This window comes from Ornithorhynchus anatinus, chromosome 5 (genome assembly GCF_004115215.2).
Source record: "Ornithorhynchus anatinus isolate Pmale09 chromosome 5, mOrnAna1.pri.v4, whole genome shotgun sequence".
In the NCBI taxonomy this organism is placed as follows: domain Eukaryota; kingdom Metazoa; phylum Chordata; class Mammalia; order Monotremata; family Ornithorhynchidae; genus Ornithorhynchus; species Ornithorhynchus anatinus.
The window spans coordinates 99,804,038-99,816,772 of record NC_041732.1 but is presented as its reverse complement, the minus strand read 5'-3'; the positions used below and the strand labels follow the sequence as shown (position 1 = coordinate 99,816,772).

Sequence of the window (12,735 nt, the reverse complement as noted above, 5' to 3'; positions counted from 1 at the left end):
GTAAGCCCTCAATAATTACGGTTGATTGATTGAATGAATGAATGAATGAACGTGCCCCAGTTCCTTCATCTGTAAAATGGGGATTAAGACCGTGGGTCCCACGGGGGACATGGACTGTCCAACCTGATAAGCTTGCATCTACCTTAGCGCTTAGTAGAGTGCCTGGCACGTAGTAAGCATTTAACAAACACCTTAATAAAATGAGTCTTTGAAAAGAGATAAGGGTTATGTGCCCTTCGGGAAGAAAGAAACCCATTTTAATGGGGAACGATGAGCGCATTACCAAACATCTTTACAAATCAGGGCTTTGCAGCTCTTTCTCTGTTCACCGACCTACACATCTTACCCTGGGCAGAAAAAAAAAAATTGAAACATCAAGTACTGAAATAGGAAGCGATTTCAGTTGGACTTGGGCCAAAGTACAGATCTGTTCAATGTATAAAATCCAGATAAATTCCCACAGCTGGATAAAAAATGTGATAAGCAAGAAATGCCTTTTATAAATCATCTGAGCACAGTCTCTTTCAGGGGCATTTTATTCCTAGGAGGAATTGATGGAGGAAATAATTTGGTTACTTTTGTTCAATTTCCTGGCTCATGACATTTCTCTCTCCCTAGAAGCCCAGTAGAAATTGGATACAGGGATGCATAATGTTGTTGGATCCTGTGCTATTATTATTGTTACTGCTGATGCTATTTAGGAGAAAAATCTGTTTTCGCAAAACAGTTGAAATCCATTTATGCATGTGTAGGCCCGATCTTGACTTGGTGGTCTTTGTTTGAAGAGTGGTGTAGTTCCTTAGGGTATGGATTGTGTAAGGAACAGTGAGGCTTAGTGGAAAAAGCAGAGGCCTGGGGATCAGAGAGCCTGGGTTCTTTTCCCAGCCTACTGGGTGATCTTGGGTAAGTCACTTAACTTCTCTGTCCCTCTGTTTCCTCTCCTGAGAAATAGGGATTCCATATCTGTTCTCCCTACTACTTAGACTATAAGCCCCAGATGGGACAATGTCCGACCCAAACTATTCATTCAATAGTATTTATAGTATTTATTGAGCGCTTACTATGTGCAGAGCACTGTACTAAGCGCTTGGGACGAACAAGTCGGCAACAGATAGAGACGGTCCCTGCCGTTTGACGGGCTTACTCTTGGTGACCAAACTGACTGTCTCAACAGCACCTTCTCTACTGAACTCAAGTCACTCGCCCCTCTGCCCTTCGTCGATCTCGTACCGCTATCCCTCAGCCCTGGATCACCTCCGCCTCCTTCGCTCTTGAGCCTGAGCTGCGGAGGGCTGCTGGCAAAAATCTAAATATCGGGCCGACATTGTCAGCTTCAAGTTTATCCTCACGTGCTTTAACTCTGACCTGTCTTCTGCCTGGTAAAATTCTTTCTCCATCCTTACCGACACCCATGCCTATTTCCCCCACCAGTCGTTCCACATTTTAACTTCCTCCTTAAACCCCCTGTCCCCCTCGACTCCCCTATCTCTGGCCCCTAATGAGCTGGCCACCTACTTTATTGAGAAAATTGACACTATCAGGCGTGATCTCCCTAAAATCTCCCCTGTCCCTCCCCACTCCTGCCCCTTCTTCAGCTCTCCCGCCTTTCCCAGAATAATCTCAAGAGGAGATCTCCTGCCTCCTCTCCAAATCCACCCCCTCCACCTGCCCATCTAACCCCTTTCCTTCACACTTTATCAAATACTTGTCTTCTCCCTTCTTTCCTAATTCACTGCCATCTTTAACTGTTTGCTCTTCAATGGCTTCCTCCCCACTGCTTTCAAATATGCCCGTGTCTCCCCTATCCTAAAACAAATAAATCCCTTGACCTACGGGAGACTACGATAGAGTTATGTGACCCGATTCCAGCCTCCATGATGAGAAAACCAAGGTTTCTCTATTGCCTCCATCAGGAGGCTTTTAAATAATTTTCTCTCAAACCATTTGTGGTTCACGAGAAGCCTACTGGAAAAACCCTGCCACGCGTCGGTCACCCAGCTGACCTTGGGCAAATCACTTCATTTCTCTGAGCCTCAGTTTCATCATCTGCAAAATGGGGATTCAACGCCTCTTCTCCCTCCTACTTAAATTGTGAGTCCCCTGTGGGACCCGATGATCTTGTATCTGCCCCAGTGCTTAGTATAGTGATTGACACATAGAAAGCACTTAACAAATACCACATGGCCCAGTGGATAGAGCCTGGGAGTTAGAAGGTCCTGGGTTCTAATTCTGACTCCACCACATGGCTGCTGTGTGACCTTGGGCAAGTCATTTAACTTCTCGGTGCCTCAGTTACCTCATCTGGTAAAATGGGAATTAAGACTTTGAGACATGGATTGTGACCCACCTGATTAGCTTGTATCTACCCCAGCACTTAGAACTGGGCCTGGCACATAGTAAGCACTTAACAAATACCACAGTTATTATTATTACTATTATATCTCTTCAGTTGGGTCAGTCAGTCAATCATGCCTATCAATGTCCAACTGGGGAAGAGAGATTAAGTGAGCAGGCTCTGCTAGGAGGTTGGTTTTGTTCGTGCGAGCGTCAAACGCCACTTACCTGGCTAATGGTGCTCATCGCCCGCATGTAGCTTTCATTCCGGGAGCGGAACTTTGGAGACGTGAGTAGCCCCGCTGGGTCTAAGCTGTCCAGACTCCTGTTGATCGAGACTTCGCTCACGGCCCTCAAGTAACTGTGGCTCCGGATCTGAAGTTTGGGTGAGTGTTCATTGGATATCCTTGGAGGAAAAAAGTGAGAGATGTTAAAATCGTTTCTGCCGTCACAAGTGTGGGCAGTTTATTTACTCTCATCAGGAAATATTGGGAGCCCTCTCTCCCCCAGGACAGGAAGTGGATGCTTTTCCCTTCCTGCCATCTTGGATTACTCTACTATTTAGGGAGAAATGGAAAGACGGGGAGTTAGCACCAACCCTTCCGACTCATCCCAGCTCTGCCCCTTGTCAGCTGTGTGACTGTGGGCAAGTGACTTCACTTCTCTGTGCCTCAGTTCCCTCATCTGTAAAATGGGGATGAAGACTGTGAGCTTCACGTGGGACAACCCTCATTCCCCTGTATCCACCCCCGCACTTAGAACAGTGCTCTGCACACAGTAAGCGCTTAACAAATACCAACATTATTATTATTATTAATCCACGTTGGCAGGTGTCAGCCAATTCTGGTAAAAGTCCCCTGGATCACATTTCCAAAATGCTAATTGGCTCTCTCTCTACACGTTTATCTCAAGGAAAGCAAAACTCAAAGGAGATTCCAAAGGTTTACCCTTTTAGTTTTTTTTTTTAAATCCAATGTATTAATCAATGATATTAATTAACTCCGGGCACCTGCTATGTACAGAGTCAGTAAGTCAGTCGCATTTATTGAGAGGTTATTATGTGCAGAGCACTGTACTAAGAGCTGGGGAGAGTACAATATAATAATATAACAGACACTTGCCCTGCCCACAGCGAGCTTACAGTCTAGAAGGGGAGACGGCATTAATACAAATGAATAAATTATGGTGATGTACGTAAGTGCTGTGGGACTGGAAAAGGTGGTGAATAAAGGGAGCAAGTCAGGGCAATGCAGGAGGGGATGGAAAAATTCATTCTTGATGATTGGGTCTTCGCCTGATGACAATGTTTAAAGTTAGAGTAACTAAAGCCTAATTCCTGAAGAGCTGCTCTCCATGGTAAGTTTACTGAGAACATATAAGATGGCAATTATTAACAAAGAGATTTAGAAAAGACATTCCAATTTAAGTTAACTACTGAGACTTCGGTCAACTAATCAATAAATTGGAAAAGATAGAATAAATCCAAATGGGGTATAGGAGAGACCCATACAGGATGCTGTCAGAAGTAAACTATTTCAGAAACCACAGCTACATGGGAAAATCCGACCATTGTTTTTATGTTTTTAAGTTGATTGTTAAGCGCTTACTGTGTGCCGGGCACTGTACTAAGCACTGGTTTTGATACTTTTCTTGAGGATAATTCAAGCAGCTGCTAAAGAAAACGCATTCGTTATGTTTCACAGATATTTTTCATCTGCAGAATGTTCTTGTGGTGATTACATTACGCTACTTGAAAATTGCACACACACAAAAGAACCATCTGAAGTGTCCACTTCCATTTTTAGAACCGTCACAATCATATTGTTAGAAAAATAGGAGCCTGTCTAGAATTGACACAGCCTAGGGTTTTCTTTCATCACGGACTTTAGATACATATGATGAATATTTGTTGGTAGCTGGGCTGCTCTGTGGTCTAAAGCAATAACACCGCCTCCATAATTGATCAGGATATTTCAGAAGGTGTTGAGGGTCAGCAACGGGGAAGGTCATAATTTCATCAATGTTTTATACGAAGACAGCAGAAATGAAAGTCATTCAGCTCTAGAAGGTAAATGGAAAAGCAAATGAAAAGTCATAGTCAGCAACAGTGACCCAGGGTCAACTGTCAGACCTTCAAGCCTAATTCTAGCATTTCCAAGATAAGAATAATTTGGAGGGGGATAATTCTCCTGTGGAGGGTTCTTTTTACCTCCCTAGAAGACTTCCAAGCAGGAAGGTGTGGCTCACCGTGGTAGTTCTGGCTGGCAACACAGTTTCTTGACTCAGGCTAATTAATCATTAATCTTTTTTTTTTTTAACGATCTTCAGTGTTTACTATGCTAAACGCTAGGGTAGATATAAGCTAATCAGGTTGGGCACAGTCCATGTCCCACGTGGGACTCACAATCTTATTCCCCATTTTATAGGTGAGGAAACTGAGGAAGGGAGAATTTAAGTGATTTGCCCGAGGTCACCCTGCAGACAAAGGGCAGAGTTAGGATTAATAATAATAATGGTATTTGTTAATTGCTTACTATGTGCAGAGCACTGTTCTAAGCGCTGGGGTGGATACAGGGTCACCAGGTTGTCCCTCGTGAGGCTCACAGTCTTAACCCCCATTTTACAGATGAGGTAACTGAGGCCCAGAGAAGTGAAGTGACTTGCCCACAGTCACACAGCTGACAAGTGGCAGAGCCGGGATTCAAACCCATGACCTCTGACTCCCAGGCCCGGGCTCTTTCCACTGAGCCACGTAGCACCCAGGTTCTTCTGATTCCCAGGCCTGTGCTCTATCCACTAGGTCATGCGGCTTCTTCACTGAATTACTCATTCCTCTGAGGAAGGTGAAAGCAGTTTGAGGAACGGGAAGGCAGTGTGACCTTGGGCAAGTCGCTTCACTTCTCTGGGCTATTGATGCCTGTCCACTTGCTTTTTTTTGTTGTCCCTGGCCCAGATGGAGCTCAAAGTTCAAGTACGAGGCAGAACAGGTATTGAATTCCCATTTTACAGTTGGGGAAACCGAGGCCTAGAGAAGTGAAGTGACTTGACCAAGGCCACACAGGCAAGTGGCAGAGCAGGGATTAGAACTCAGGTCCTCCGACACCCAGGCTCATGCTTTTTTCACTAGGCTAAGCGGCTTCCCCATCAAGCAGAGGCTTCTTTCCAGTGACTCCACCTCACCTATCAGCATTACAAACCAGCTCGCACTTTTCAGTTCTCTCAAGCACAACCAACCGTACCTTGCTCTTCGTTCAACTCCCGCTCTTCCCCTACCTGGAACTCTCTCCCCCTTCAAATCCATCAGGCCACAGCACTTTTCAACATCAAGGATCTCCTTCGAATCCACCTTCAGCACTTAAACATCCACGGATGATCAGTTGTGTGTTCGATTATTTCATCTATCACATCCTGCTATATTCGCTCTACTATTCGCTATATTTTTGTTCCTTCAGCTCCCATGATTGGTAAATCATTGAAGTCTCCCTGTCTCCACCAATAGATTGTAAGTTCCTAGAGGGACAGGAACCTGGAGAGTTTCCAGTCCTCTACCAGTCTCGGCCAAGGGAGGGAGAGTCAAGCAGAGGCCTGTCCATTCCATTCTTAGCTTGGGCAGTGGCTAGTAAGTGGCAGGTCACCTACTAAAAGTTAAAAATTACCCGTGCTGGGAAGCAGCAGCACGGGAGAGAGTAGAGGGTGGAGACTCAAGTTGACCGCATGGAAGGAGGCAATGGTAAACCACTTCTGGATTTTTACCAAGGAAACTCTGTGGATCCACTGCCAGAACGACTGCAGATGGAGAGCAGGGCGTTCTGAGAGATGTGTCTATGGAGTCACTAAAGGTCGCTAACGACTCGACGGCATAAGACAAGACGAGAGGGACCGGACCTGAGCCTTCTAGATTGCTCTTGCAAAACATTCCTTAGTAAAGTTCTTTATTTATAGTTGGCATGCAGTGCACATCATTGATGAAGGTGAAAATGACGATGAAAATGATGATGCTTTTAGATGACAAGACTGTAATCTTACTGTGGGCAATGTCAGCCAATTATATAGAGAAGCAGCGTGGCTCGGTGGAAAGAGCCCAGGCTTGGGAGTCAAAGGTCATGGGTTTGAATACCGGCTTTGCCACTTGTCAACTGTGTGACTGTGGGCAAGTCACTTAACTTCTCTGTGCCCCATTTGTAAAATGGGGTTGAAGACTGTGAACCTCACGAGGGACGACCTGATTACCCTGTATCTCCCCCAGCGCTTAGAACAGTGCTCTGCACATAGTAAGCGCTTAACAAATACTAGCATTATTATCAGCATTTAGAACAGTGCTTGGCACATAGTAAGCACTTAAATACCATCATTATTATCATGATTCAATAGATCAATAGATTCAATAGAATAATTCATTCAATTATAATTATTATTATATTTATTGAGCGCTTACTGTGTGCAGAGCACTGTTTTAACTGCTTGGGACAGTACACTCCAATAAACCGACAAATTCCCTGCCCACAGTGAGCTTACAGTTTACAAATGTTAATGTAAATAAATAAATTACAGATATGGCTGTAAGTGTTGTGGGTGGGAGTGAGGGATGAATAAAGGGCGATGCAGAAGGGAGTGGGAGAAGGGAGGAAAGCTCAGGGGACAGTATGAAGGAAAATGAGGTATAGATAAAGTGTTCCCCAAATACCACTCATATTATAAGAAAAAGAATCTAGCCTCGAATTCCACTGAAAGCCCCACAGTGTTCTTACACATAACTCTCAACTGGTGAAAGGTGTTTTCCTGGGGTTGAAAGAAAATGGTTTCCAATCATTGAAGGTCCATAATAATAACAATAATAATAATAATAGTATTTGTTAAGTGCTTACTATGTGCCAGGCTCTGAACTAAGCACTGGGGTGGATATACACAAATCGGGTTGGACAAAGTCCCTGTCCCACGTGGGGCTCACAGTCTCAATCCCCATTTTACAGATGAGGATGATGGCATTTGTTAAGCGCTTATTATGTGCCAGGCACTGTTTTAAGCGCTGGGATGGATATCAGCAAATCAAGTTGGACACAATCCCTGTCCCAGGTGGGGTTCACAGTCACAGTCAATCATATTTATTGAGCGTTTACTGTGTGCAGAGCACTGTACTCAACGCTTGGAAAGTAAAATTCAGCAACAGATATAGACAATCCCTGCCCCAAAACAGGTTCACAGTCTAGAAGGGGGCAGACAGACATCAAAATAAGTAACCAGGCATCAATAGCATCAATATAAATAAATAGAATTATAGGTATATACATATAATTAATAAAATCAGTAGAATAATAAATATGTACATACAGACACAAGTGCTGTGGGGAGGGGGGTAGAGCAGAGGGAGCAAGTCAGGGCGTTGGGGAGGGGAGGAGGAGAAGAGAAAAAGTGGGGAGGATGAAGTAACTGAAGCCCGGAGAAGTGAAGTGACTCACCCAAGTTCATACAGACATGCAGTGCCAGATCAGGGATTAGAACCCATGACCTTCTGACTCCCACTGTGATGCCCTATCCACTATGCCACGCTGATTCCCTGATCGCTTAGTGACCGACACCGGAATTCCAGTTTCCTTTTCCCGCTGGCTTCCTACGGACAGTTTGCCGGGGGCCCCATCAAGGAGGAATGAACAGGGAGGACCGATTATCTCCGATGATTCATTTAGAACTGGTGTATTTTCTCGACTGCAGCTGATGGGGCGGGCGGCTTCCTTCCTGTGGCAGAAGTGGTGGGGTTGGCAGTGATTGAACCACTCTGCTGATTGAACTCTCCCATCTGAGATTATCTTGGAAAAGGAAAAGGAAGCAATCAGGTGGATGACTGTGTGGATGGAGGAGGATGTGAAGGTAAACGTCCTCACGGTACCAGCTGGTGCCAGCAAAACTTTATGCCAGGGGGATTTGTCTCTGCAGTTCTTGATCTTTTGCTCAGACGCTTTTCATCCCGATTATTTTTAGTCTCTTCCTGATTGTTTGGTGAGGTACGAACTTTCTCGGTAGGTTATAAATCATCCACCTCCGCATCAGACGGAAGCTCCTTACCGTCGCCTTTAAAGCACTCCGTCGCCTTGTCGCCTTCTATCTCACCTTGCCGCTTCCCTACCACAACCAGATCGCACATTTTACTTCTTTAATTCCAAACTCCTCGCTGTACCTAGATTTCGTCTATCTTGCCGCCGACCTCTAGCTCATCCTGCCTCTGGCCTGGAACACCCTCCCTCTTCATATCTGACAGAGAATCACTCTCCCCGCCTTCAAGGCTTTACTGAAGGCACATCTACTCCAAGAGGCCTTTCCCAACTAGGCCTCATCTCCTCCTCTCCCACTCCCTTCTGCGTCACCTTTCCCTTTGGATTTACACCCTTCTTCCACCTTCCCTCAGCTCCACAGCATTTACATACATATCTGTAATTTATTTATTTATATTAATACCTACCTCTCATGCTTGTTGCGGGCAGGGAACCTGTCTATCAACTCTGTTATATTATACTCTCTCAAGCACCTAGTACAGTGCTTGCACCCAGTAAGTGTTCCATAAGTACGAATGATTGACCGATTTTCACAAAATGATCTAATCAGCCTTCATGCCAACCAGGTGGGTGAGAGACATTTTAAGTCCAGTGGATAAAGGTACAACGCCTGGCAGTTAGAAGACCTGGGTTCTAATCCCCGCTCCTCCACTTGCCTGCTGTGTGACGATGGGCAAGTAACTTATCGGTGCCTCAGTTTCCTCAACTGCAAAATGGGGATTCAATACTGGTTCTCCCTCCTACTTAGACTGTGGGTCCCACATGGGTCGGGGACCGTGTCTGTCCTGAGTAACCTGTATCTACCCCAGGGCTTAAAAGAGTGCTTAAAACAGTGTCAGACACATTGTAAATGCTAAAAAGATACCGTAAGAAAAATCCCAGTTTTTGTAGAAACCATGCAAACCTGTTGGATGGTTCTACAACAGGGGAAAATACATAAGGATAGTGTGGAAGAATCTTTACGTCAGCTGTTCCCTTCATCCTCACTCACTCAATCGTAAATACTGAGCCTTGACTGTGTGCAGAGCACTGTACTAAGTGCTCGGAGAGTACGATACAATAGTTAGTAGACACGTTCCCTGCCCACAGCAAGCTTACAATCCTCAACCTCTATTCTTTGATAGCTTGGATGTTAATTTACCGAGGAATATTCTAGTTAAGACAGTCTTCTTGTACTCTTCATAAACTCTAAGTCTCAAAGATACAATCAATCAATTCAATCAATCGGTATTTACTATGTATCTACTATGTATTAGAGTAGAAGCTTCTTACTGAAGAGGAATGTGTCCCAGTAATTTAGTAATCAGTGACATCGAGAGCTTACTGTGTGCAGAGCACTGTACTAAGCGCTTGGGAGAGTTCGAAGTAACAATAAAACTGATACATTCCCTGTCAACAAGCTTACAGTCTAGAGGGAGAGACAGACATTAATATAAATAAATGCATGAAGGATACATACATAAGTGCTGTGGGGCTGAGAGAGGGTGAATAAAGGGAGTCTGTCTGAGTGTATGGGTGAAAAAGGAGAGGATAGGGTGGATTTTAGCATAGTGAGGGTCGAACCGACAGGATTTAGTGACAGATTGATTATGTGGGTCGAATGAGAGAGATGAGTCTAGGATGACGCCAAGCTTACGGGCTTGTGAGGCAGGGAGGAGGGTGTGGCTGTCTACAGTGACAGGACAGTCATAGGGAGGCCAGGGTTTGGGTGGGAAGATGAGGACTTCCGTTTTGGACATTTTAAGTCTGTGGTGCCGGCAGAACATCCGAGTGGAGATGTCCTGAAGGCAGGTGGGAAGGCGAGACTGCAGAGGAGAAGAGAGTCAGGGCTGGAGATGTAGGTTTGGGAATCATCCTCATTAGAGGGGGTACTTGAAGCCATGAGTGCAAATAAGCGCTCCAAGGCACGTGTGAGGGATGATACATGGGACCGACACTAAAAACACGGGGGAAGGTCTTTGAGAATCTTTCTGGGGGAAGGGGGATAACATCTGCAAACCATCGAATACACCCAGGCCCCCAGTTTGACCAGAAGAGGCTGAGTTTCATCCCTTCTCAGCATCTGGGATTTTAACTCAAGGAGCGTGTATGAGCGTTCACATTAAATGGCTCTCTCCATCTCCATCCCTTCAGTGCCTTTAGAGTATTTGAACTCCAAATCATTTTAAAGAGCCTGGAGGGAAATGTGCTTTATGCCCACATGATTTTTTTTTAAATGAATAATTCCCTAAATAATGGGAGTGTTTCTGAGAACACCAGTAAGTCCTTGAGCTTAATTGGGCCACAGCTGCTGTTAACTGTATGTAGAGAGTGAGGACTTTGTTTTTCCACAGCTCCGGAGAAATGCTGTTGTCTGGTTTCTTCTTCCAGAAGGGAGATACTGGAAAGGTGATCCATGTGTCCCAACAGACCTGAAATGTGGGTGCTTGGCAAGTGCTTAGTACAGTGCTTTGCACACAGTGAGCGCTCATTAAATATGATTGAATGAACTGAACGAACCTGCCCAAGTCAGTTTCGGAGGGAGGGAGGCTGCTCACTTACATGTGTTATTATGGTACTTGTTAAGTGCTTCCTATGTGCCAAGCAATGTTCTAAGCACTAGGGTAGATACAAATAAATCAGGTTGGACACAGTCCCTGTCCCACATGGGGCTCATGTTCTCAATTCTCATTTTACAGATGAGGTGGCTGAGGCCCAGAGAAGTGAAGTCACTTGCCCAAGTTCACACAGCAGGCAAGTGGAAGAGTCAGAATTAGAACCCAGGACCTTTGACGCCTAGGCCTGGGCTCTAGCCATTAGACTGCGCTGCGAGAAGTAGGCGTCTGAACCCATAGACAAGATTTGAAGTCAAAACTCTTAATATGTCTTTCTACTGGTGAGTACAAACTCCAATCCATTATCTGTCATCTGTTTGCCTCCTGTGTGATCTTGGGCAAGCCACTTAACTTCTTTGGGCGTCAGTTTCCTCATCTGCTAAATGGGAAGAAAACACCTACTCTCCCTCCCACTTAGACTGTGAGCCCCATGTGGGACAGGAGCTGTGTCCAATCTACTAAAGGTGTTGTCAGGGATTGTCTCTGGTTATTGCTGAATTGTACTTTTCAAGCGCTTAATACAGTGCTCTGCATACAGCAAGCCCTCAATAAATACGATAGAATGAATGAATCCTAGCCTCAGGAGCTAGTGCGGTGTTTGGCACATAATATACTAAGAAATACACTAACTATAATTATTATTGTATTACTGATGACATAAATGCTCCTCATTTTGAGTAGTGGCTATACTTAAAAGTGCTTTAAAAATACCACAATTACTATTATTACTGGCTGAGAGCAAGTGGAGGAGAGCAGGACAAAGTAGCTATATATTGTAGCAATAATTTTTTCAGTGGGAAATAAATATGGTCATGTACACTTCCCAATTTCTTTCCCACTTGGATTCAAGCTAAAGAAAGCTCATTCGAGTTTTCACATTTCAGTAGTTTCTCCGATATTTCTCTGACTCCGTAATGACACTTCTGAAATTCCACCTCCTCCAGGAAGCTTTCCCTGCAAAATCTTTCTCCTCAACAAGTCAAATCTTCTCAACCACCATCTCAGCACTTCAGCACCCACAACCTCTCATATTAATTTACATCCTCTACTGTTTGAACACTTCTTCCTCTTTTCTCCTCTTCATCGTAAATTATTTTGTGTTTGTCTATTCCTTGAGATTATAAACCCCTTATGGGCAGCGTCTGTGTCTTCTGCCTTAACTGAACTCACCAGGTTATCAATAAATAGTAGTGATTGATTGGAAAACAAGGTGATTTAGTGGAAAGACCATGGCCCTAGGATTCAAGGGATTGGGTTTCTAATCCCTACTCTTCCACTTGCCTGCTGGCTGATTTTGGGCAAGTCACTTAATTTCTCTGGGCTTCAGTTCCCTCATCTGTAAAATGGGGATTCGATCACAGTCCTCCCTCTTTCTTCTACTGTGAGTTCCCTATGGGACAGGGACAGAATCTGGATTATTTTGTAGCTGCCTCAGTGTTAAATAGCACACAGTAAGTACTTAATAAATATTATAATTGGGCATTAACCCCTCAAAAGGTACAAATGTGCCTGCTTAAAGTCAGTTTTGGTGGTTTCATGATTCTGCCATTTTATGGCACTTGTTCTGTGCTTACTATGTGCCAGGCACTGAACTTGGCACTGAAGTAGATACAAGATAGATCAGACACAGACCCTGTTCTATATGGGGCTCATAGTGTACAAGGAGGGAGGAAATTAAATGCCCACTTTACAAATGAGGTAACAAAGAGAAGTGAAGTAACTTGCCCAAGATCACACAGCAGACAAGTGAAGAATCGGAA

General features: G+C 44.6%; 1 protein-coding gene across 5 annotated transcripts in view; it reads right to left on the bottom strand.

Annotated features, from left to right (window-relative positions):
• The window catches only part of DLGAP1 (DLG associated protein 1), a 978,335-nt gene that overhangs the window by 241,590 nt on the left and 724,010 nt on the right, over positions 1 to 12,735 (bottom strand). For all 5 annotated transcript variants that reach the window (XM_029066588.2, XM_029066589.2, XM_029066592.2 and 2 more), the window contains one exon: positions 2,563 to 2,740. In XM_029066588.2, the coding sequence (XP_028922421.1) occupies positions 2,563 to 2,740 (178 nt within the window). The remainder of the gene's footprint in view (positions 1 to 2,562; positions 2,741 to 12,735) is intronic.